This window comes from Carassius carassius, chromosome 11 (genome assembly GCF_963082965.1).
Source record: "Carassius carassius chromosome 11, fCarCar2.1, whole genome shotgun sequence".
NCBI classification, from domain to species: Eukaryota; Metazoa; Chordata; class Actinopteri; order Cypriniformes; family Cyprinidae; genus Carassius; species Carassius carassius.
In genome coordinates this window covers 34,137,272-34,164,748 of record NC_081765.1, presented here as the reverse complement: position 1 = coordinate 34,164,748, position 27,477 = coordinate 34,137,272, and the positions used below count along the sequence as shown (strand labels likewise).

At 35.9% G+C, this 27,477-nt stretch overlaps 1 protein-coding gene across 1 annotated transcript; it reads right to left on the bottom strand.

Moving 5' to 3' along the window:
* LOC132153240 (neuroligin-4, X-linked-like) lies at window positions 1-27,477 on the bottom strand. Its single transcript, XM_059562626.1, has 6 exons — window positions 27,363-27,477; window positions 19,554-20,189; window positions 15,634-15,786; window positions 3,515-3,700; window positions 1,554-2,343; window positions 1-1,293 (listed from the first exon to the last, which is right to left on the bottom strand). The coding sequence occupies exons 2-6, from the start codon at window positions 19,969-19,971 to the stop codon at window positions 441-443; spliced, it is 2,400 nt and encodes a 799-aa protein (XP_059418609.1). The 5' UTR covers window positions 19,972-20,189; window positions 27,363-27,477; the 3' UTR covers window positions 1-440.

Here is a 27,477-nt window from a genome sequence, read left to right as displayed (position 1 = left end):
AGTTCAATGATAAAATCTTTAAACTTCAAGCTATTAAATTCATTTCAAACTGTATGACCAGGCTTTCTACATCTGACATAATTATGAATATCAAGTAACAGCAAAAATGTAACCCCTCACCCCCAATCTTCGTTTACCATGTATCTGCAGGTATTTGTGCTCCAATGTGTTTAGTGATAAATCATCTCACATGTTAACCAGGAAATCAGGATGCAATTAATATTTCTTCATTTACTGTACATAATCATATTTTTTTTTTTGAAAGCTTAAGTCGCTGTACCATGAATGAGAAATATGATTACATTCACTGATCACATTATACAGGTTAATAAGTGTAACGTTACTGATTTCATAAAAGAGTCCGTAACAAAATAACACCCTCAGTATTTGTGTTCAAGCACCCGGGTGCGCATCTAAATAGTCTGTCAACTTACGACGAGTTATACTCGTGTCGTAGAGTGTCCGTGCGGGAGGCCCGTGCTGCTCGGAGTGCTGTTCCCGAATGTGTTGAACGGGTTGTGATACGACGGTTGCAAGCCAGCAAAAGAGCTGGGAATCATAGTGATGGCGTTCGCCGTCATCAGTGGCACGTCGTTGGGCGAGCGGCGCAACGTGAGCGCGTAATCCGGAGGACAGGTCAGCTGAATCATGTCATGGCCTTGCAGCGAATCGCAGTCGTGATCATGGTCAAGCTGCTTCATCCGCAGGGACAGCTCTTCGCTCGGCACGCGGGGAATGTCGTTAGCGAGATTTCTTGGTGGACTGTGCCTGCGACTCGACTCCAGCCGGTGTTTGTCTTTCTTGTAGTAGAGCGCGGCAAATGCCAGGATGTTTAAGAAGAGCAGAGACGCACCGACGGCGATCGTCACACTCAGTTCAGTTGAATAATCTCGCGCTTCTATGATAACCGTCCCGTCGCCGTGCTCGGATGTCTTCTGCTGATCCGACATCTGTTTTGTGTTGGCCGGAGGAGCAGGTGGATGGCGGGTGGTCGAAGGCCAGAGTTTGTTGGACAGGCGTTTGGTGTAGGAGAACGGCGTTGTGTCCTGTGGTGGAATTTTGGTCGTTGATGAAACGTACTGGAAGAGTTCGTTGATGTTGTGTAGGTGTGGCACTAACTCCAGCCAGAAGGCGATCTTTGTGGCTCTGTAGTGGTCACGGACGCGAGGTTTCAGGCCGATGTGCAGATACAGCTGGTCCTTAGGGTTGTACTTAGACCAGGCCACCTCCTCAAAGCGGTTCGGTTTAGTGTGTATGAACTTTGTGTCTTGAGGAACCGGCTGATTCGGGTCTCTGTGAAGTGAAACATAACGCGTTATATTAGTACCATCTGTACAATTGTTGATGCTTTAATTTGCATTTTTCTTTTTTTATTCAATCGATCTGATTAAGAAACAAAAACTGTTAAAGTGCGTGTTCACTGCTGTGTGTGCACTTTGGATGAGTTAAATGCAGAGCACGAATTCTGAGTATGGGACACCATACTTGGCGGTATGTCACGTCACTTTCACTAATTAGCTTTATTAGTATGCAAGCCTATGCATCTTACTCACCCAGTTTTAGCAAAGTTCGTCCAGTACGTCATGACCACGGCACTCAACATTATGTCATTCTTGGAGAAGTTGCAGTTGAAGAGATCTGTTGGGCCAATCATGGGAATGCCGAAAACGTACGGAAGCTCGTCTCCATGTGCCGAATCGGCCCAGGCTGGCTTCATATCGCTCTGGCAGTGGTGATAAAAGGCGTAAAAGTACGTGGGCGATCCGTACTGCGCGTGCAAATCTGCTGTAGCCACGGCCGGCGCCACCCACTGGTGATCTGTGAAAAGTGCGACCAGAGTTTTCCGCCGCATCTCCGGGTTTTCCCTGTCCGCCCAGTCTGTGTACATGAACTTGATGGTTTCCCGCAGGGTGTCCTTTCCTTCCGGGTAGCCGTACAAGTGGTCGACGAATTCTGATATGGCGAACTCGAAGTCGTTGCTCGTTATTCTGTCCTCGCTGTCTAAGATCCCATCTACAAACTTGTACCCTTCGCCCTGGTTGACTCCAAGCATTATATCGTAGTTCAGGAACTCTCCCTGCTCCATGAGGATCTGGGGGTCGTCCGGAATGACGTCTCCGTCAATCACAGGTCCGAAGGCGATGTGGTATTTAGCAGGGGTGATGTTCTGCTCGATCAGCTCTTTGTAGTTTTTGTTTTGGAGGCACTCGATCAGCTCGACCGTGTCGTCTTCATTGCAGCCCACCTTCTCGGCCAGCATGCGTGTGTATTTGGCTGGCTGGTAGTTGACAGCCCAGCTGGAGAGAGCCGTCCCGCTCTGAATGATCGCTTTCTGAAACAGATCTGGGACACGCCACTCGCTGTCAGAGTAATACAACATATAAACATTTAAATATCATGATTATATATTAAGACTGAAAAAATTTATGTTCTTATAAAAATTACAACTGCAATTTAAAAATTTTTACATTTTAAAAATAGTCCAGGTTTGCAGTGAATGTTATTCTATATATCGATTATATAAATAATTATTATATTATATTTTTTGATTATATCAATATGCTTACAATATAGTATTAATAAATTATATATATATATATATATATATATATATATATATATATATATATATATATATATATATATATATATATATATATATATATATAAATTAAATATCACTTTTATATTTCACTGTAAATTCAAGTATTTTTTGACAAAAATTGTTTGCAATTTGAATTTGTCTAATTTATTTAATTAATTAGCTATACTACTACTACTGTTAATGCTACTACTAAAAATACATTTAGTATTATTTTTATTTATTTATTTGTATATATGTATTTAAGAAAATAATACAATAAAATACACAATAATAAAATAAAACAAAATAATAAAGAAATTAAGAAATATACAAATTAAGAAATGGTACTATTGCAATATTTCTCTGTAAAATTACCATTTAACAAACAAACAAAAAAAATATATATATATACTCTTATTTTACATACATGCATACATACATAATGCACAATTTACATTATTAAATGGATACAATATTTGTGGATGTCTTAATTCTTTTATTTATAAACGTTAAACCATCAAACTGTTATTTTGTTGGAAGAACAAGGAGGGTTTATCTTGTACTATTCTGAACAATATCTGAAGCTTTGTATTTCTAGCATTTCTCATGTTAATTGCTTTCTTAAGATGAATGGCTTGTTGTATTTTTCATTCGTAAGGTGCTTTGGATAAAAAAAAAAAAAACTATAAAATAAAAATGAAATGAAAAACCACAGGGAGCCATTAAAGCTCCTCATTACAAGTTTGGGAAGATGGTTTGCGTATGCTGTGTTCCCAAATGCTTGTTTTAAATGATCAAAGTTCTGACAAGTTTGTGTATAACAGCATTTACTTTGAATTTATTATGCAAATCATAAAGCATGATTTCAGTATTCCGAAAAATCCTGAAGCCTTATACATTCATACACTTCAGGTTAAGATCTCCAGTGACCTTCAGAGTAGTGTGAGAGGGTCAGCAGACTGACGCAGGAGGCTCCTGCTCCGGAGCCGAAGATGGTCACTCGCTCTGGATCGCCGCCGAAAGCCTGAATGTTCTCCTTCACCCAGCGCAGAGCCTGGATCTGATCCAGCAGACCGTAGTTCCCTTTGGCTGCTTGATCGCCAGTGCTGAGGAAACCTGAAACACAGAGACAGCTGAGAGATCAGGAAACACTGCAGTGTGGACACGTGTTTGGACATTCACAGGATTTTAGGCGGTTGGACACATACACACATCTATAAGAGATCTATCTGGGATGATGCTCATTTCACTACTGATTTAGAATCACTGAAGTAACTAAAACAAAAACACACACACACACACAAAAGTGTTTATGTGTGTGTTAGCTGAAATCAAAGAAAATGTGTAAAATAATAATAATATAGAAATAAAATAAAATATAAAAATATATATATTAAAAAGACAAAACAATAAATTTTTTGTTAACTGAAAAAAAATAATATATAAATTACGTAATACACAAATAAATAAATATGCCTAAAAACATAAAATTACTAAAACTTTTAAGTAAAATGAAAAATATATATATTTATAATAAAATATATATATATATGATAATAGTATAAAAATGATAATAGTATAGCAATGATATTACAATATGTATTTCATATACAATATGAAACAAACTAAACACTTACTCTAACTAAAATTTAAATTAAAACATTAAATATGAAAAACAACAAATAAATGTAAATATTCATACCAAAAACACAATAACAACAACAATATTATTATTGATAATAATAATAATAATAATAAGAAGAAGAATAATTTAAAAACTTTTATTTTTTTTACATTTTCATGTCATATATGTCATCATGCTGTATATTTATATATATTTCAGATTCAATTTAGATGAACATAGGAATATAAATTCACAAAATCTCAATCTGCTGCACTAGCGTCAGCAATGAAAAATAATGCAGGTATTTCTCCAAACAAAACATGCTGGAAAACTCTTATGACTAACATTGACTCTTTAACGCTCTGTTCATTTCACTGGTCTTCAGTGGTTATGTCACTCGTTCTGAACGTAAGTATCAGGAGAAGCTCAAGATATGAAACGACAAACTCAATTTCCCTTCGATCTGTCCTTGAGGATCAACACTATCATCTGATGCAGATGTGAGGAGCGCAGCACTAAACAGCTGTTAATGCGTTTAGACTTCCTTCAGCTCCAGTACTTTCACCTGGAAAAAAAAACTAATGTGCAGTGGATGCACAAGAGCTTGATTTCTGTATGTTATTTATTGATGGGCTTCATCCATCATGAGGACGATGCATTATTAATTCCAGCACCGTGCACAAATAAAAAGCTCTTTGGCTGACCTTCACCTGTGATGCATATATCTCCTGACTCCAGGCCAGCGCTTGATAAAGGTTAATTGAAGTCCTCGTTGGTGATGTAGGACTTTCGACTGGGCAATTTATTCCTGAGCAATAAACACACCGGAGTCCTTCAATGAGCCATGCAGCCATTACCACAAAGGTTTGGATGCTCTACACCTCGGAAAGAGCCTAAAGCAGCTAAACGAGCTCTTTAACATCTGATGTCTAATGAGATGGATTCTGATGTCATCTGCTTATTTTGTGCCGTGAGGGAGCAGCATTCATCACACGCTAAACACGCCTCGTGTTGCTTGTTTTCTGTCAGAGACGATTTAAAGGTGGTTCAATTCAGTTTAATTCATGTTTAAATGTTAAGCGTTTTTCACGATGCAAATCTTTGCAAAGCAGCTTCACAGAAAAGGAAAGTTTCTACATTAGATTTAGGAGTTTATCAGAGGTGATGATGTCAAGGTGATGTCCATATGGCAGAAATGTTGAGTTAGTTAGTGACATGATGTATTCAAACAAACGGTGGACACTTTATTAACTGCAATGATTATATGTTGCATTCAAAGTTATAGGAAAAATCGGTAGTTCAAATGAGAAGAATTATTTAGACTAAAAATATATTGTGCATATTTACCATAAAAAAATAAAAATATTAAAATAGCATTTTTGTCACTAAAAATAATGTTTATGTATACATTCATTTTATTTCATTTCAGCATTTTCTTATTTTCATTTAGTTTAATTTGAAATACTAAAATAACTCAAACTAAATTAATTACAAGCATTTATTTTTTTAAAAATTAAAATATGTAATCATGTATAATCTACTTCAAAATATTAACAAATATTTACACCATTTTCTACAAAGTTCAGGTGAGAAGATCAATTATTTACACTATAAAATAAAAATGTAAAATATTGTGCATATTCATGAAGACAAACTGTGTTATAGTTATTTATAATTAATTAATATAAAAAATAATAAAAATGACAAAAACACAACATAATAAATAAAATTTTAACTGATATAAGATACGTTTAAAATTAATGAAATTATTTTATCTTAACTAGGCAACATTTTTCATTTCTGTTAAGTTTAATTAAACTTAAGTACGTAAACTAAAGCATTTTTTTAATTACTATATTATTTTAAAATATACTAAATTATATATATATATATATATGTATATATATATATATATATATATATATAACTATGACAGTACTGTATGTCAGTGATAGTGAAATAGCAGCAGACTCATGTCATTTGAGCTCATCATTCATGCTTGCAATCTTAACAAATTAGAATAAGGTGACATGTCAATCAGTTAATCAGCTCAAAACACTTGCAAAGGTTTCCTGAGCCTTCAAAATGGTCTCTCAGTTTGGTTCACTAGGCTACACAATCATGAGGAAGACTGCTGATCTAACTGTTGTCCAGAAGACAATCATTGACACCCTTCACAAGGAGGGGAAGCCAAAAAACATTCATTGCCAAAGTAGCTGGCTGTTCACAGAGTGCTGTATCCAAGCATGTTAACAGAAAGTTGACTGGAAGGAAAAAGTGTGGAAGACAAAGATGCACAACCAACCGAGAGAACCGCAGCCTTATGAGGATTGTCAAGCAAAATCATTTAAAAAAAGAATATGAGTGAACTTCACAAGGAATGGACTGGGGTCAAGACATCAAGAGCCACCGCACACAGATGTGTCCAGGAATATGGCTACAGCTGTCGTATTCCTCTTGTTAAGCCACTCCTAAGGCATCTTACCTGGGCTAAGGAGAAGAAGAACTAGACTGTTGCCCAGTGGTCCAAAGTCCTCTTTTCAGATGAGAGCAAGTTTTGTATTTCATTTGGAAACCAAGGTCCTAGAGTCTGGAGGAAGGCTGGAGAAGCTCATAGCCCAAGTTGCTCGAAGTCCAGTGTTAAGTTTCCACAGTCTGATGATTTGGGGTGCACTGTCATCTGCTGGTGTTGGTCCATTGTGTTTTATTTTGAAAACCAAAGTCACTGCACCTGTTTACCAAGAAATCTTGGAGCACTTCTTCATGCTTCCTTCTGCTGAGCAGCTTTTTGAAGATGCTGATTTCATTTTCAAGCAGGATTTGGCACCTGCCCACACTGCCAAAAGCACCAAAAGTTGGTTAAATGACCATGGTGTAGGTCACCAGACCTTAACCCCAGAGAGGATCTATGGGCTATTGTCAAGAGGAAGATGAGAAACAAAAGACCAAACAATGCAGATGAGCTGAAGGCCACTGTTAAAGAAACCTGGGCTTCCATACCACCTCAGCAGAGCCACAAACTGATCATCTCCATGCCACGCCAAATTGAGACAGTAATTAAAGCAGAATGAGCCCCTAAGTATTGAGTACATGTACAGTAAATGAACATACTTTCTTTTTTATTGGTCTTATGAAGTATTCTGATTTGTTGAGATGATGAATTGGTGGGTTTTTGTTAAATGTGAGACAAAATCATCGCAATAAAAAGAATCAAAGACTTAAACTACTTCAGTCTGTGTGCACTGAATTTATTTAATACACAAGTTTGACAATTTGAGTTGAATACATATCAGATGGAAACATTGTGCATTATGTTCCACTTTATTTCAGCTTTGATCAAATAAATAAATGACATTTTAACAGGTATTCACATAGAAAATAGTTTTCATCAAATAAATGCTGCCTTGCTGAGCAGAAGATACTTTAAAATGGTAGTGTTTCATTCAGGATCACTTCAGCTTTTACTGTACAGTTTTGCTCCAGAGCAGCATTTTAGAGAATATAAAGTAAGAAAGATGAAAAGAAAAGGGATGAAAAACAGTCTCTTACAATGACCCGAGGATATCATGGACTTTCAGCCTTCAAATGAGCTCTGTTATCTGCAATCGCTAACATCTTCCGAGTACTTCGGTCCCTTACACCCGTCTTTATGACACAAATATTTAGCCTTGAGATTACATGAAATGTCAGCTGAAATGATGAGAGGCTGCAGCAGGCTCACGAGACACAGCTCGATCAAACAGATCCTCCAGACGCTGTCGGCTGAAGATGATGAGTCTTTATGTGGATTTGTCTGATGTCGTTTCTCCTCGGACCTCCAGCCTTGAGTCCATCTGTCCCTGCTCGACCGTTTTTCCCATAAAAACACTATAAATCTGTGGATATCTCTGAAGTACTGGAGCCAGACAAGGATTTCCAGGCCTTAGATGAAAAAATATCCTGCAGCCACATCCATCCAACAGTCTAAAACCAATCAAATATGAGTGTGTACACTGCTGTTATTGAAAGAAATCTGTTTCTGCTCAGCAAGGCTGCATTTATTTGATAAAAAAAAAAAAACTAAAAATGTGAAATATTATAATTTAAAGGTCCCGTTTTTCGTGCTTTTTGAAGCTTTGATTGTGTTTACAGTGTGCAATATAACATGTGTTCATGTTTCGCGTGTAAAAACACAGTATTTTTCACACAATTCACCTATCTGTATACCACTGTTTTAGGGAAGTCGTGGCCTAATGGTTAGAGAGTCGGACTCCCAATCGAAAGGTTGTGAGTTCGAGTCCCGGGCCGGCAGGAATTGTGGGTGGGGGGAGTGCATGTACAGTTCTCTCTCCACCTTCAATAACATGACTTAGGTGCCCTTGAGCAAGGCATCGAACCCCCAACTGCTCCCTGGGTGCCGCAGCATAAATGGCTGCCCACTGCTCCGGGTGTGTGCTCACAGTGTGTGTGTGTGTGTTCACTGCTCTGTGTGTGTGCACCTTGGATGGGTTAAATGCAGAGCACAAATTCTGAGTATGGGTCACCATACTTGGCTGAATGTCACTTCACTTTCACTTTCACTGTTTTCACGGTCATAAAAATGGGCTGATGACTTCCTTGTTCTATAAAGTCCCTCCTTCAGAAATACGTGACGAGTTCTGATTGGGCCAGCGGTTCCTGTGTTGTGATTGGACAGCAGCTGAGCGCACGTTACCCTCCTGGAAACGCGATTGGACTAGTTTTGAGAAGCAAGTGTGCAGGAGCATGTGCTGGAGATGTACTTATAATCACAGGAGCGTTTTTACTGACGAGATGAGCATTAAAATCGCATTCGTTTTTTTTGCACAGCCCTAACATCTAGTTAACAAAGCTAACAGCGTTGCCCTTTGTGTAATAAGTTACAGAAACTGTTAAACGCACCAACTTAAATAATAAAATACACTAACCGGTTGCGGTCCATAAACAACGCCTTCTCCAGACAAAGAGGGAACTGCTCCATCTTTCAAGAATAATCTTTGTGCGAAACCGTCATTAAACTGATTCAGATTGAGAAACCTCGCTGTCCTCAGCAAAATGTGCTGCACATAGTTTTACATGTGGATTATAATTTTCGGGAACCGAGTTAAACATAAATTGTAACCATTGATCTCCAAGTACAGCGTCCCTGGGAAGCCCAAACAAAAATGATTATGAAAATAACAGCGTTTCGACGACATGGCGACAAACACTAACGCAACTCTTCCTCTTCTCCGTCGGAGCACAACAAGACCACGCCCCCTTTTTGTGTATTCATGTGGGCGGAGGTTAGTCAAAAAACTGTTTTAGTGACGTCATCACTGCAGGAAGTAGAGGGATGTAGTCCAAACGGGTCATTTTTTGTAGGCGAATTCTGTTAAATAAAATATCTCGCTTGGCATTGAACTTTGAGCTTTAGAATTTTAAAGATATTATTTATACTCTAACAACAACATTACACACTAACTAAAGTTTAAAACATGGGATCACGAAAAATGGGACCTTTAAAATAGCTGATTTCTATGTGAATCTACATTAAGATAGAATTTATTTCTATTATCAAAGCTGGATTTTCAGCATCATTACTCCAGTCTCCAGTGTTACATGATCTTCAGAAATCATTTACCTTTACCTTTAATTATTCCATATTTTTGACTGGTTGTGCATATTTGGTAATGTAAGTTAGTTGTGTATGTGTTTGAGCTGTGAATGTAATGATGGACTTGAGAGACGTCAGTCTCTTCCATCAAGCTCAATATTATAGAGATGCTTTGTTGAAAATATTACAACATTTGGTACAAAAGATCTGATGATGATGGCCAAAAGTGCATTCGGTCTGAATCTGAAGGCCTCTGGGATGTGTTTGGATCATCCTTTCTTCTTTAAAGAGAGATGGTGTTGAAAGCAGCCTTTTTCATCTCTGATTCAGAGCCAAGAAGCTCAGGATCTTCAAACAATATCACTTCAGTATCTTGATGAGAAAGAGAGCCAGTAACAGCCTGACGATTTGCTGAACTGATCAAGGTCACTGCATTCAAAACTCACTAACAGCAGAAAAATATTCTCAAAAACAGAAATTAAATGTTCGGTGCCAAACATATAATAAATATAAACTGGATGTGTGGATTCAAACTGAATGAATCATAACTCTGCACACTTTGAGTCTGAGAGCTGCTTTGTGTTCGTGTTTATAAGTATTCTTTGTGTTTTAATAAGCTTTCACTGTGTTCTTCTGTTCAAAGAAACTGAATAATAAAAGCTTTATGTTTTAGTGAGGAATCGATTTTTGGCAGAACTTTTAATATAAAACTTGTCACAGCCTTCTTTAAATAAAAGATCATTCAATGAACATCTTAAAGGGATAGTTCACTCTCAAATTAAATTTTGGTATGTTTTAGCTTACCTCAAGGACATCCAAGATGTAGGTTTCTCTGTTTCCTCAGTATTTCCCATTTTGATATTTTTAGGTCCAACCGTTCTTGTCTGTGACTCACATAATGGATGTCTATGGTCACCACCTCAAAGAGCATGCACAGAGGAGTCAAAATTAAACAATTCCCCATCATAAGTACACATTGATGACCTAAGACACGAAACGAGCGGTTTGTGTAAGAAAACGAACAGTATTTATATCGTTTTTACCTCTTGTACACAACCACGTCCAACTGATCTGAGGTCGCGAGTGCCTTCCGATGTGACGTGCGCGCGCGCGCTCTGGTTTAGTCTGCGCAAACGCGGAAAGCGCCGGAAGCGATGTCTCGCGCATGCACATCACTCATTGTTTACCACACGCTACGCCCCAAATCTGCACTGTCTGAAATATAATGCAGTAATTGTAATAAATTAATGTTTATAATGCACCCTATAATCGTTGCGTTTATAATAAAAATACAACACATTACTCACTCTATTGACAGCGTGCCATTGGGTCCCTCTGGCATTGGACGTCGCCTCCAGTTTATATGTGGCAAACTAAACACAACGTGCAAAACGGTGGGTCTCAACAGCGGAGAAAACTCAGGATCTTCAGTCAGGCAGGTGTGTGATGCGATACTGTCAATGTCCTCGTTGTCGTCTTGTAGTTGTTCCATTCGTGACAACATATGCTCTCCACTTCTGTTGGCATCTCACAACACTTGCTACTAAAACACCACCAGTTTTGAAGAGATCGGTCTCTGAGGCTTGAAGACGTGCTGCTGCAGCGGATCGCTCCTGAGGCATTTTGGTTTGCAGTAACAGTAATTTTTTTTTTTAAAAGGGTCGGTAGGTCGGTCTAATTTTTTTTTTCAAGTTTCAATGTAAAAAAAAAAGTACATTTTTGTGATGGTGATGACGTCGGTATGAATTTAAACAAATTAGCATATTGTGACGTCATTGACTGGGTCTTCAACCCGTGCCTTCGAGCGCATCATTGCAAACCTCATTTTGATGCAGGCTATATAGACCACAAACAAATTAAAATCTTTGTCAAAAACATGTTTATTGCATGAATTTCAGGTGAGAAAAAAATGAGGTACTGTTTTACTTGCATCCATCGCTACGTATCAATGCAACCTACAAATGAGAGAATGTTTACTTTGCTTTCTTGGGTTGTCACTTTTGTGAAATCCTGTTCGATTTGAGTGACAAGTGTTCATTGAATCGATTGTAAAATCGATTTTGCATGTCTAAAGTTTTATACGGCAAATAACACCAAATATAAGTAAATCCACAGACAGCAGGCAGGAGGAATGTAAAGATTCAATATATTGGTAAATACCAATATTTCTGATGATTTATTGGCGTGAAGTTATGTGCAAAATGACAAACAGGAGTGCAACATTTTCGAAAAACAATAAGCAGAGTGGACTGCCATAATGCAAAACATTTACTGCAGGCTTCAACATGGCTGTGTTTACGATTCAATTACAACAACAACAAAAAAATCGCATAGGCGATTTTCTTAGGCTATCAAAAAAAATATTTTTCCGAATATTCGTCGAATTTAAAATAAAAATCCACATTCGAATGCGCATATGAATTTTAGGTGTGCATTAAGGAAGCTGCCTTATGATCCCTGGTACGTGTTCAGTTCCATCTGGCCGCGCGCACAGCTAAGTCTACACAACTTTCAAAGGCGGACGAGCTCGACACGCAGGATCTGCTGTATCATCTTTCACCTCGTGTACGCGCACGAGATGCGATGACAATATATGTGGCATTGCATTATAAGGTTATGTTAGCCTATCTAGTTGAAGCCACTTAAAAAAAAAAAATCAATGTGGAGAAGATCTTGTTTACATCAAAACTGAAACCAAGCCGTTCACACAGAACGCATATTTCGCGCATCTCATGTTTTTAAATGAAAAAATGTATCCTGTGTGACTGGTTTTCCACCCTTTTTATTTATTTAACGATGCATGCATACATGATGCTGTTTTGTTTATAGTTCTTTAAGCAACTTAATTAATAATAATTGGTTCATAAACATTATTTTATATATTATGTTTTTTTCACAGTCATGTATTCTAATGCTTTGAATAAACATGCATTAATATTTTGCTTGATGCGCTATCTTGAGCCTCAGAAGAGAAGAAAAAAGCTTTTCTTCACCCTAACTGAAATTATGCATTTAAAATTCGAATACAATTCAAATTTTGATCATATTTAAGTAAAAAATTTGAATTTAGTTTTTTTCAGCTATTTTGACAGCCCTAGGCGATTCAAGTCCGAAACTGTATGAGACTGAATACCGGCTGAATTCACATTTCTGTTGTAAAAAGAGAAACATTGTGCAGAAGTATTATTTGCTGTTATGCGTGTTTGTCCGAAGCTGCAGTTGCTGTGCGACGCCTGTTCAAAAAAACCTGGACGCGCTCCGAGAGAAGGTCGTTAAAATCATTTTTTTATTTTCGTTTTCGAAACTTGTGTTGGTTGATTCGTGCTTGATTCGTGCAATAGATTTTCGAACATAAAGTGACAGTCGACACGGTCACCGTTTTTTGACTAGAGAGGAGAAGGGATGGGAAAAGATCTGGGCACAGTTTTTCCAGAACTTTGTGCCAAGTTAAAGCGGTGTCGAGCTGTTTTAATGAATGTTTTAGATGTATTATGGTGCCCGAACCCATATGACTTTGAACAGAGACCGCGAACATTTAGTTTACTGCAGCCAAGCACGAACCGTTGACTCTGACAGTGAGTGAGAGTCTGAGACGAAGCGAACGCACAGGCCACAGTGTTACATCCATGTAAACACAGATTTACATTTACATTTATTCATTTAGCAGACGCTTTTATCCAAAGCGACTTACAATTGCTATATATGTCAGAGGTCGCACACCTCTGGAGCAACTAGGGGTTAAGTGACTTGCTCAGGGACACATTGGTGTCTCACAGTGGATTCGAACCCGGGTCTCTCACACCAAAGACGTGTGTCTTATCCACTGCGCCAACACCACCCCATATGACGTCAAGGTTTTTTTTTTTTAATTAAAGAAGATAGCCTTCATTTGTATGTAGGCCAAGGCAATTTATATATTTACAATACTTCCTTAAATATAATTAATAGTATTTTATTGCGTTTGTATTAGTTGTTTGAAGAGTAAAAAAATAATTGGTCGGTCTTAACGCAAATTTATAATCGGCAAGTCGGTCGTACTAAAAGCAAAAAAAAAAAAAAAAAATTTTGAGTCGGTGCTAAATTGACAGGGTCGGTCGGGTTACGGCAAACAAGAATATTTTTAAGGATGGCCTGAGTACTTGGTCTGTGTATTCTGTTTCAAATAAATATGGTTGTGAAAAAAATTCAACGTTGTCTATGGATATATTGAAATCGTCTTCCATTGCAATTTCCTGTACGTCTAAATATGTTTAGATCTTCACAGTGAAAGGTAATACTTCCGAAATCTGTGTAAACCATAGGCAGTAAGTGTAAACAATGAGTGATGTGCATGCGCGAGAGATCGCTTCCGGCGCTTTCCACGTTTGCGCAGACTAAACCAGAGCGCGCGCGAGAACGTCACATCGGAAGGCACTCGCGACCTCAGATCAGTTGGACGTGGTTGTGTACAAGAGGTAAAAACGATATAAATACTGTTCGTTTTCTTACACAAACCGCTTGTTTCGTGTCTTAGGTCATCAATGTGTACTTATGATGGGGAATTGTTTAATTTTGACTCCTCTGTGCATGCTCTTTGAGGTGGTGACCATAGACATCCATTATGTGAGTCACAGACAAGAACGGTTGGACCTAAAAATATCAAAATGGGAAATACTGAGGAAACAGAGAAACCTACATCTTGGATGCCCTTGAGGTAAGCTAAAACATACCAAAATTTAATTTGAGAGTGAACTATCCCTTTAAGGCTTACATTACTGTGAGTAAAGCTTTTCACAGGTTTCTTTATCTTTAGCTTATATGCAAACATACTTACCATATATGTGATATGGTAAGATTTATTTAAATGCTTTATGAAGAAGTCTCTTCTGCTCACCAAGTGTGGATTTATTTGATCATAAATATTGTAAAAATAGTGAAATATTATTACAATTTCAAATATCTCTATTCTTTGTGGATCTCTGTTAAAGTGTAATGTATTTCTGTGATGCTCCGCTGTATTTTCAGCATCATTCCTCCAGTCTTCAGTGTCACATGATCTTCAGAAATCATGATAATCAAGGTTATTAAAGTCAACTAAAACTTACCAATAACCATTAACTAAAATGAAATAAATTATGAATAATATTAAAGATAAAAAATAAATTTAAACTAAATCTAAAAACATAAAACATATTACTGGAAATAAAATAACCATTAAATAAAATAAAATACATATAAAGCATAATATATCTATGAAACATATTTTTCATTACTAGAAGTAAAATAACCATTAACTAAAGTAAAATAAATTATATATATATATATATATATATAGAAAAACTAAAACTATAAACTATAAAATACATGTTTGTTACTTGAAGTAAAATAACTTTTAATAAAGTTTTAATAAACTTTTTTAAAACATTTTTAAATAAGAATAAAAAATAATTAATACAAATTACTAAAATTGAATCTACAAAAAAAAACTATTTCAAAATATTAATTAAAACTAGTTTCTCAGTGATACTAAAATAACACTGAAATAGCTAAAATTGCACATTATAATATAAAGCACTTATTTGCTGTTCAATAAACATTTCTGATTATTATCAATGTTGTAAACATTAACATGTTTGTGGAAACCGTGATGCATTTTATTTTTCAGGATTCAGAGATGAACAAAAAGTTCAAAAGGGCAGCATTTATTTGAAACAGAAATCTTTTGTAACATTATAAATGCCTTTACTGTCATTCTGATCAGTTTAATGCATCACTGAGAAACAAAAGCCTGAAAGATGTTCAACAGCAGCATCAATCAGACTCTCATCCTTCACGATATGTCGAGAGACTCACCCAACACTCCTAACCGGTAGTTGACGGTGACCACGATCACGTTTCCGTAGCTGGCCAGGATGCTGCCGTCGATCATGTTCCCCGTTCCCTCCACGTACGAGCCGCCGTGAATATAAACCATGACCGGCTTCAAGCCTGTGTCGTCATGAGCATCTGAAACAGAAAGAACATCACTTTAGACAACACACAAACATAGTCTCTTAAAGAAAACCGATCAGGCAGATATAAAAACTGTCATTTGTTAGGAATAATGAATGTAGATACTGACGGATGAACTCTTCCGTCTGTGTGCATTTAGAGGAAATGTCTTCCAGTTTTTGATCTGAATGGAGTCGTCTGAGGTCATTACTGGCCGTTTCCTCATGAGCTCTTAGCTGCTGGTGTTTTATATCACATCCATTAAGTCATCACGGTCTCCATTAGGCAGAAGATTTAAACCAGAAAACACTGGGATGCTGGAGAAACCTGGGCTTTCTGGATCTCAGTGATTTACAAGCATCAGAATTTCATCACATCAATTTCAGCATCTGCAGAAGATGTTGTTGCTCAGTTTGAGTCTCTGAATAAAATTAAGATGTTTTTTCCCCCTCCGTATTCTCATTATATCAAACTATATGAGCCATAAAAGCCTGATGCATCAATTATGATGCAAAACATTAAACACATACGACACTGAGTTTATCTAAAGATCAATTAACCGTTCCATTTTAAGAAATTACATTATTAGCTTTGTCAGTAATGATAATCAATACCTGTTTTTAATGTTTAGTTAATTTGGAGCACGCATTATGACAAAAAAAAAAAAATAGTTAATCCATTAGTTAACCACTATTACACAAACATCAATATAAATATCGAAAAATAAATAAATTATCAACATAAATAAATGCATTTTTATTATTTACTTTCTTTCAAAAGTCTGCAACTAGCGAGTGGATTTGTTAAACATCTTACGAACCCAGTGTTATTTTAATATAATTTAGATGCTATTATGTTTTTTGTTAATATTTTTGATTATATTTTATGTGTTTTTTCTTTTTTTTTTTTTGCACTTTAAAGTTAAAGTTTTTGTAATTTTCTTAAATTTCCATATTTTGTTTAATTTTACCTTTATAGTTATTTTATTATTTGAAGTTAAACCAAATAGAAATTTCGATTTCACAACTATTATAACATTTATATATATACCTTAACCTGTAAAAGACCTAATAGCTGAGATGAACTCACAGATAACAGTGAACAGAACGTACGACCAACACTTTAATGTTTTGTTTGTCATCTCCGTTCTGTTCATCATGTGCTTCATTATGTTCTGCTCCTCGAGGCGATGATGAAGCTCCTAGAACATCACAGTTTGGACATCAACTGCTAAATCATGAATCCATCTCCTTAGGGAACAAACAGCATATTCAGTTTCTGTCTATTAGAGAAACAAGAAGCGACATGCTCAAATAAGATGATGGCAGTCCCATGAATACATGGATATAATGATGAAACAGCTCCGTTCCAACAGCTCGTGAGCAGCCTAAGTAGACAGCATCACAGACGCGCTTCTGTTCCACATATTACAGCAGCATTTCATGCATCCTTTGTCAAGAAGTTAATCCCATATTGCATACAATATTGCAAGGATAAAGCATGAAAACTGCTGAATGTCAAGAAATATGCATAAATCAAAATAAAGGTCTTATTATTTTATTCAGTATTTGTGACGGCATACTAGTGTCAAACTCAAATGTAAAGCAATTTATGTGTTTGTGTGGAGTTCTAATTTCTAATATAATTAATTAATGTTTATATAATAATACAAATCTTTTTTTATTAATATGTAAAATTATGCATAATTTTTATTTTTATGCATAAATTATATATATATATATATATATATATATATATATATATATATATATATATATATATATATTCACAATTTCATAAATAATATTTTTAAGAAAGACAATTATAAAAAATATATATTTAAACACACACACACACACACACTCAAACACACACACACACACACACACACACACACACACACACACACACACTCAAACACACACACACACTCAAACACACACACACACACACACACACACACTCAAACACACACACACACACACACACTCAAACACACACACACACTCAAACACACACACACACACACACAGACACACACACACACACTCAAACACACACACACACACACACACACACACACACACACACACACACACACACACAGTGGGTATAGAAAAGAATCAACCCCCTTTAAAATAATCACATTTTGTTGCTTTGCAGCCTGAAATGAAGACTGTGTTTGTTTTATCCAGCTTTATTTACTTGTGCAACTTCCAAGACATCCATCTGAAAGATAAAACACCAACATATCAGAAAAAACACAAAAAAAAAAACACCTTCCCGATGACACTCAAAGCCATCTGACTTTCAGCGGTGATCAGCTGTTCTCATTTTGATCAGCTCAGCATGAAAAGAGCTTTTCTGGAGCGTTTCAGTCCTGGGTAGAGCAACTGAAGCAAACAATCAGCTATGACATCTCCTGGATAAAGCTGTGGACAGACACAAGTCAGGAGACTTTGAAAACAAAGTCTTTATAATGCCCAGAAGCCCAGTGAAGTCTATTATTAAGATGAGGAAGGGATTTGGTTCAACACAGAGCCTCCCTGGATCAGGACGACGCTCCAAACTGATGAAAGAGTCTCCTCTCCATCGCTGTTCGTCCCGCCCCCCTTTCGTCTCCTGATACCTGATTGGTTATCCTTCACAAAGCACTCAAATACATTACAAACAAATGACAGGTCCAAAGAGTTTAGGTGATCTCTGAGCACATTGTTTTTACAGTAACTTACCCTAATTTTACACAGTTTTTAGCACAAACTTTATTTAAATATAAACCTGTAAAAGATTCTCACATGCTGCTGTTTGGATCTTATAAAATACAGCTGGATCAAACAAACACTGTCCGTCTTCATTTCAGGCAGTGAAGCAACAAGATGCGATTATTTTTCACAAAATGTAAAAGAGGCTGATTATTTTCTATACAATATGTATAATGCATGCTGAGCTTTTATTCTTGTACAAAAATGCAGAAATAATTAAAACAACCTTTTGGCAAGATGCAACAAGGTATATATATATATATATATATATATATATATATATTTAATAACATGATTGTCTTTCTTAAAAAATATATAAAGCCAAAATAATTAAGACAAAATTTCTAAAGATTGTTATACATGACTGAAAATGACCTTTCATTACCTGTATTGAGTATTTAATATACAAATTATTTATTTTCTGTTAGCTATATATTTGTATAGTTGAGTTATATAATTAAAAAAAAAATTGCAAAGAGAAATAAACATTCAAGTTATATCAATATTTCACACTATCATATATACATTCCAAAAGTTTGGCATCAGTAAGATTTTTTTTTTTTTTTGAAAGAAATTGATACTTTTATTCATCAAGGATGCATTCAATTGATAATATTCAATTCTATTCGTCAACTAATCCTGAAAATAAAATGCATCAGTTTCCACAAAAATATTACTGTGTTCAACACTGATGATAATCAGAAATGTTTCTTGAGCAGTAAATCATCATATTATTCTGATTTCTGAAGATCATGTGACACTGAAGACTGGAGGAATGATGCTGAAAATACAGCGGAGCATCACAGAAATAAATTACACTTTAACACAGATTCACACAGAAAACAGATGCTTTACATTAGAATAATATTTCACTGTTTTTACTGTGTTTTTGATCAAATAAATGCAGCCCTGCTGAGCAGAAGAGACTCTTTCAGAAACGTTTAAAATCCTCCCGACCCCAAACGTTTGATCAGTAGTGTGTGTGTGTGTGTGTGTGTGTGTGTGTGTTTTAAGCCGTACCTTCCTCCGTGGGCACGTAGATGTTGAGGTACAGACAGTCTTCGCTCTGCTCGTGTACGTAGGTCGCGACCGTGTCCAGGTTTGCGGTAAACCACACCGGTAACATGTCAGTGAGCAGCAGCCGGTCCTCCAGATACTGCGGACACACCGGAGCGAACTGTGTGGCGTTCCTGATGCCGGGCCACGACGCCGGCGGCTCCGGAGCCTGAAACCGCCGCTCTCCAGTCGGGGCCATCGCATACGGGACCCCCAGATAATGCTCCACGGGGCCCAGGATCTCACTGGGCAGCGCCACACGCAATCCACGCAGCTTCCCGTAGTTTGTGCTGACGGTGGTGAACTGTGCTTGCTGACAAACGACGAGCGACGACCCCCAAACCACAGAGACGACCTGAAGGATCATTCTCAGACGGAACATGGCGAGAGCAGCAGGAAGCAAAGGCGTAATCCTCACAAATGTGTTAATCCACAGCGAGAGCAAACGCACACAGATCCTCAGGCGAGCTCCTTCTGCTGATCCTGATGTTAGGCTGGTTCGTCTGTCGGAGCGTCGGCCCTCGTGATGATGGAGACGCTGCCTGCCATGGTTCAGAAACACAACGATATCCTGATTTGATTCCGGTCGGATTGATCCGCCTGCGAGACAGAGAGCAGAACAATGAAGTCATGATTTAGACCAGAAATGTGACCCTGGAGCACAAAACCAGGGATAGATTTGTAGCAATAGCCAACTATACATTGTATAGCACAAAATTATAGATTTTTATTTTATGCCAAAAATCATTAGGATATTAAGATCATGTCCCATGAAGATATTTTGTAAATCTCCTACTGTAAATATATAAAAACTTATTTTTTGATTAGTAATATGCATTGCTTAGAGCTTTAAAGATGATTTTCTCAATGTTTTGATTTTTTTGCTCCCTCAGATTCTAGATTTTCAAATAGTTGTATCTCAGAGAAATATTGTCCTCCGAACAAACCAGACATCAATGGAAAGATGATTTATTCAGCTTTCAGATTATGCATATATCTCTATTTCGAAAAACCTAACACTTGTGGTCCAGGGTCCAAAAATAAACTCAATATGACTGGGCGAGATCCACAGATATCTAAACAAGATTTCCAAATTTTAAGTTGATATCTATGGAAGTCTGCTTCTGCAGTTGGATAAAGAAATAAAACAAGGTAATTGCAACTTTTTTTGTTGTTTGTTTTCTTCAGAAATGCAAGATATAAAGAAAATAATCAGAATTGCGAGATCTGAAATAAGATACAGTAAATATTTTTTTTTCTCGCAAATTCCAAGGTAACTTCTTGCAATTTAGAATTTTGTCTCAGAATTATGTTTACATCTTCCGTTTTTTTTTTTCTGTCACAGAATGAGAAAATAAACTTTCACAATTCTTACTTTATATCTTTTTTATCAGAATTTCCTGCCAATATCAAGTTTACTTTTTGCATTTTGGACATTTTGCCCAGAATTCTTAGTATATATATATATTTTAATCCAGACTTTTTTTCTTTGAAATCTGAAATGACATCTTTTTGATTTTTTTTTTACTTGTATTCCAAAAAAAAAATGGGGGGGGGGGGGGGGTTATGGAACAATTATCTCACAATTAAAACTTTTTTCCTTCACAATTTGCATATTCACAATTCAAGTAATTTGGTATTATGAGATATAAACTCAGATTTGTGAGAGAAAAAAAAATGAGAAATTTGAGATAAAATGTCACAATTACCTTTTTTTATCTTTATCAAACTTCCTTTGATAATAACCTCAAATGTTGAGCACTCCATTTTCTAGTAGTTTAAGTTGTAATAGTTTTAATAGTTTTCTCACTATTAAACTTCAGTCATTAAAATGATGGTTCCTCTAATTGAAAAACATATTCTTTTCAAGTTCAGAGCAAAATACATAAATATACACTATTTTTTATATTAAAAAAAATACTTTTATTCACCAAGGAAGCATTAAATTGATCAAAAGTGAGAGTAAAGACATTAATCATTTTTAATCATTTCTAAAGATTTCTATTTCAAATAAAAGCTGTTCTTATGAACTTTCTGTTCATCTGTGAATCTTGAAAAATAAAATGCATCAGTTTCCACAAAAATATTGAGCGGCACAACTGTGTTCAACAGTGATAACAATCAGAAATGTTTCTCGAGCACCAAATCATCATATTAGATTGAAAAATAAAACAGCCTTGAGCAGAAGAGACTTCTTTCTAAAACATGAAAAAATCATAAAGACTCCAAACTTTTCTTCAAAAAGCTCGATAACCGTCAACTCGTCTCTGGATGATCAGAATGTCTTCACTGGTTTGATAGCCTACATTACTCCGGACAGACACATTAAAAATGTACAAATATCTCTTCTAGCCTCCTGTAAAAAACGAATTTGATTGCTTTAATATCTCAAAAAGACTTTGGTATTTTCTCAGTAGAATCTCAAACAGCTGAGATGTTCACCATCCAACATTCACGAGCGACTCAAAAGCATCATTTAACCGTTTCACCCCTGCATTTCAATGCATTCGTCACGACTAAAACATCGCAATGTCTAACAGTAACGCAAACCATTCTAATGTTGATGGAGCAGCTGTGAAGAAACACGCTCAGCTTTGTATTTTCCATCCATTACAATGAATGAAATGTTCAGTGGCTTTCGCTGGCAGGGAGAAAAGTCCAGGCTCTCTAATAACACGGGCCGTATAAATCTGGCACATTCATTCAGCAGTCATCTGAACGCTCAAAGCCATTAACAAAGCTGTCAGCCAGACATCTGCAGCGCTTAGTGGGTGTCCACTTACGTAATGTTGAGCAACACGGCCATTCACAGAGAAAATATATAATTCATGAGGATCCTCGTCTCGTTTTCTGTCTGAACATCTGTATAAAGCATGAAACACTGACCTGTACAAACACAACAGAATGAAATACTCTGGCTTGTTTTCAGAGGATCTCCTGTGAATATAAAAATATTAACCATAAACAAACAAACAAAAACTAAATACACATATGTTCCTGATGGATTCAACTAAGCTTAATATTACATTTGCATCTCTGGTAAACATTTTGCAATATTATTTCGATATTTGTACAGGACATGAAGACGCAAAAAGTAAGAATAAATTGTGTATTTTTGCAACGTAAACAAGCTGAAGCAAAATATGAGTAACTTTAAATTTGTTACGAATTACAAAAAGTGTGAGTGGTGCATTTGTATTGCTGCCTTTTTCAGAGAAACCATCTTGAATATTAAAGTATTAAGCATAAACACGTGAAAAAAAGAAAATTCAAAATATCAAATTTGCTTTAAGGATGTTGCAATATTTGTAAGAATAAATACGAATAAATTATGACTTTTTTGAAATTTAAACAAGCTGAAGCAAAACATGATCCATTATTAATTTATTATAAATTACATAAAGTGTTAGTTGTGCATTTCTTTTGTTACTTGAATATAAAAATATAATGCATGAACAAGAAAAAATAAATTAATAATAAAAAAGTAAATTTGCAAATTCAAAATACGCTTATATTTCAGACAGACTCTTTGTCAACAAGCATTAATATCAAATTCACTTCTTGCTTTAACAATGTTTACATTTTTACTGCACAAAAATAAAAAATAAATAGTGCTTCTTGTTTTAAAAAATATTTCAATATTTGTTTCGGACAACAAGATAGAAGTAAGAATAAACTGTGACTTGTTTTCAGTTTAAACAAACTAAAGTAAAATCTTCAGAGTAACTATTAATTTGTTTCAAATTACGTAAGGTTTAAGTTTTGCGTTTGTATCACTGCTATCTTGAATATAAAGACATTAAGCATAAATGAGGAAATAACGAAATAAAACTAAATGAAAATGGATTTTGGATAGATTCTCTAAAAACATAAAATTCTTGCTTTAAGGATGTTTAGATATTTGTACAGGACATCAAGACAAAAAAAATAAGATTAAATTGTTAATGTAATATATTTTTTGCAGTGTAAGCTGAATAAGAAGATTCACTTTTAATTGGTTAGAGTTCTGCATTACGTAAACAACTAATGAGCTTGAATGAGTCGAATCGAGGCAGAATTCAATAAAGGTGCTGCACATCGTGTCTCTGTTGGCTGATGTCAAATCATCACGCTGTGTGGGAATTTAATTTTCAGGAATTTAATATTCTCATCAGTAGGATTCAGGTCCAACAAACACAAAACTTTTAATTGGTTTTCACACAAACCCTTGACAATCAGTTTGGACGTGTCGCTGTTTTCACATTGTTCTTTCTCAAACTAATAATACAGCCACAGCCAAACCATCACTTGGGCTGAAACAAGCCTGCTCAGCTTTAACTAGAACACGTTTGATCAGATTGTCCTGCAGATCATCTCCACGGTCATGGGTTTGATTCCCAGCGAACGCATGAACTGATCAAATCTAGAGTTTGAATGCAATGTAAGTCAATTTGCATAAATGCATAAACACAAATGTGTTCCAGTTGAGATGCAAAAATACATTTGGGATTTCCATGAGTTTTTACAGTCTTTTGTGATTAAAGTAATTTCCTCACCCTCAAAAGTGCATCTGCTGTTGTCTCTCACATCAAAATCCAGACACAGATTTGTTTAGAGCTGTTTAAACGCTGCTTGATCTGTGCAGATTTCTCTCCTGATTCAGACCAGAACACTTTTTCACTGGAGGAAGTGTTATTATGGATTATACTCTATGTGTTTGAGTTAAAATCATCTTAATGCTGGATGTGTTTCATCTTTTGTCTTCTCCAGATGTTAATGGATGCTGTGGATTATTGTGATGTTTTTAACAGACTCTCATTCTGACGGCACCCATTCACTCCAATGATGAGCAAGTGATGCAATGCTACATTTCTACAAATCTGATGAAGAAAAACACTCAGCACATTTACAGCTAATGTTCATTTTTGGCTGAACTATTCCTTTAAGAAAGAGTTTTTTCATCCCTTTACATTACACATACACAAAGAGTCATTTCTAGCTAATCTGGTGCATGCAGCCCTGGACGTGCACGAGCTGAACGCGGCCATCTTTTCTCTCAGACACTAACTGAGTCAATCACCTGAGCCCTGAATGTCATGCAGCACAGCAGTGTAGTTACAGCTTCAACCAGCAGGGGACTTCTAATGAACACAACCAGCACTTTGAATTAAATTAACTCAATTATATTGCAAGCAAAAACCTCCAATTTATCTGGACAGCTTGTTATTATTCAGTGTTCCAGTAAGTGGGTGTGTGCATATATGATCATATTTCATGAGATGCATGCAACACAGATTAATATGCATTTTGCTCAAGAGTCATAAAAATACACAGGCAACAGAATTTTTATATATATGTATATATATATACATATATAACCTGCTTTATGATGCTTGTAATATAATGTGTTAGAAGAGACTATTCATCCAAAATCAAACATTTTCTTTCAGTTTTTACTCATCCTCATATCATTTCAAATGCACGCTGTTATTTTTTTTCTTCTGTGGAATAAAAAAGAGAAACTCTTCACACAGCTTTATTCATACAACAAAGCTCTCTAGTTCTCATTAAGCTGTTATTCTTCATATCAACTACTTCAGAGCTCTGTTTTGTATTTTTAGCTATACGCTGAGAAGAAAATGGTGTAGAATTTACTTTGAAAAGTGTTTTTTTGTTGTTGTTGAATTTAGATACTATATTTTATAAATATTTCAATCAGTTTTTATTTTCTATATGCCTATATATTAATTTCTATTTCAGTTTTAGCTATTACAATACATCAAAATGAAAGTCAAAATTAGGAATGTTTCTCACAACTAGCTGCAGTCTTTACAAATAGTTTTATACACACATATATATATATATATATATATATATATATGTTTTTTTTTTTTTTGTAAAACATGCTTTAATAATCTTTGTAAAATATGACTTAGCAAGCTAGTACAGTTAAAGTTTGACATACTAGAAAAATACTTTACGGAGACATGATGATGTGGTGTGAAAAATGAGGGGAGAATTTTTTTTTGGCCTGAACCATCCTTTCAAAGCTGAGGTAATGCTAGCGGCTGTTCTTTTGTGACACTTTTAGAACCGATCTGTCTGTCCATGTTTCCTCTTGACACAGTTAATAAAGATGCACCTGTAATTCACACACTCATGCTGCAATGGAAATCTTCAGACAAACACTGCTGATTTGCAATCAAACTCATGCATCTCAATTATTTTAAAAGTGATTTAGTCTTCTTTCACACTGCATTTCCATTCATGCACCATGCATCTAGCACATACTGTAGTACCACCTGCTGGTTTACAGATTTAATGTTGAGAATATAAAAAGATGCTTTATCTGACCACTGATGACCACCAGTAATACAATGCATAATACTAACATTAATGTCAATGCAAGCAAACCAAAAGATCTTCATATGATCAACTGCACATTTGATCCCTTTGATGCTAATGTCCATTACTACGGTCAGATCTTCAAAAGTCATTATAATCATCTAAACCATGCACCCTTAACCATAATTACATATGGCTGTCCTCTTTATAATGTGATTTTATTTATTAAAACATGGCTGAAATGTGCTGATGCACCAAGAACCTCGTCATTTTCCATTGCAGGATGTTATTCTCTCAAAAAGTATAATTTTGAAAGGGAAAAACATTAAGATACTAACTTTAATGGCAATGCAAACAGACCAAAACCTGTTTATATGATCAAGTGTACATTTTAACCCTTTGATGCAAATGCACACTACAATGGTCATATTTTAAAAGCATTTTAATAATTCTAATAGCCATAATGACACATGGCTATACACTTTAAAGTGTGTTTTTATTTAGAAAAGCATGGCTGAAAAAAAATGTGATGTACCAATTGATGTGCATCTCTCTCAAAAACATAATTTTGAAAGGAAAAAATGGGAATTATTATATTCTTATCTTGGTAAAACAGAACATTGAGATATTAATGTTAACATTAAGGGCAATGCAAGCAACCCAATGCACTGTATACATGAATTGTAGATTTTAACCCTTTGATGCCCTTTGAAATGTCTGCTACAATGGACAAATCTTCAAAAGCCACTCTAATCATCTAAACCACTCTTTCTCAAACTGTATCCTAATTATATGGCCAAAACATGGATGAAAAAAGTGGCTTAGCACCGAGAACCTCTGAATTATAATCTTCTGAAGCAAGATAGATGTGCAACTCGCTTAAAAACGTCATTTTGAAGCAAAAATGGTAATCATTCTGTACTTATTTTGAATGTTAATGCATCATTAAGATATGATTGATCATGCATCAGAGGGTTGATATATCAGAGGGTGTTTGCATTAAAGCACAGGCCGTTCCTAATAAGTCACCGATGACACCAGCTATTATTGGGGTTCTGGAGCACCATCTACATATTAATGAATGAAACGAGTCGAAAAGCCTTACATTTTAGATTTATTTATTGATTTATTTTCTCGACAGGATGAGACAGTAAAGCTGTGCAGTCGATGAGGATGTGTAAAGTAGGTTATTGAATCCCTCACAGATCTTACCTGCGTTCCTGTCCTGCGACTAACAGCCTGAATAAACCCCTTCCTTCTCTGCCCTACACTTCCTCAGAAACGACACACACATGGGCTTATGTTCGACTGCACCGCTGGATTGCGCCGTTTTCCTGATGAATAGAAAGTCGAGAAAAATCTGAGAGGAAGAAAAAAAAACCCATCTCCATCCAGACACACGCAACCTGCGGGGAAATAAGAGACGCATAATTAGCCACAGCTGCTTACCTTTAGATCAGCAAAAAGGGTGAAAAAAACCTTAAATCCGAGAGAAGAATAAAACCCGTCCGAGCGAGTGAGAGATGCGGACACTGACACAGATCACGAGATCTCCATCAAACAC

Bases quoted from the DNA above. Each gene is read 5' to 3' on its own strand.
- LOC132153240 (XM_059562626.1), bottom strand. From the start codon at position 19,971: ATGTTCCGTCTGAGAATGATCCTTCAGGTCGTCTCTGTGGTTTGGGGG. The intron at 15,787-19,553 runs GTACGGCTTAAA...TTTCTGTTTCAG, and splicing joins CTACGTGCCCACGGAGGAAG to ATGCTCATGACGACACAGGC. The intron at 3,701-15,633 runs GTGAGTCTCTCG...TCTGTGTTTCAG, and splicing joins CTACCGGTTAGGAGTGTTGG to GTTTCCTCAGCACTGGCGAT.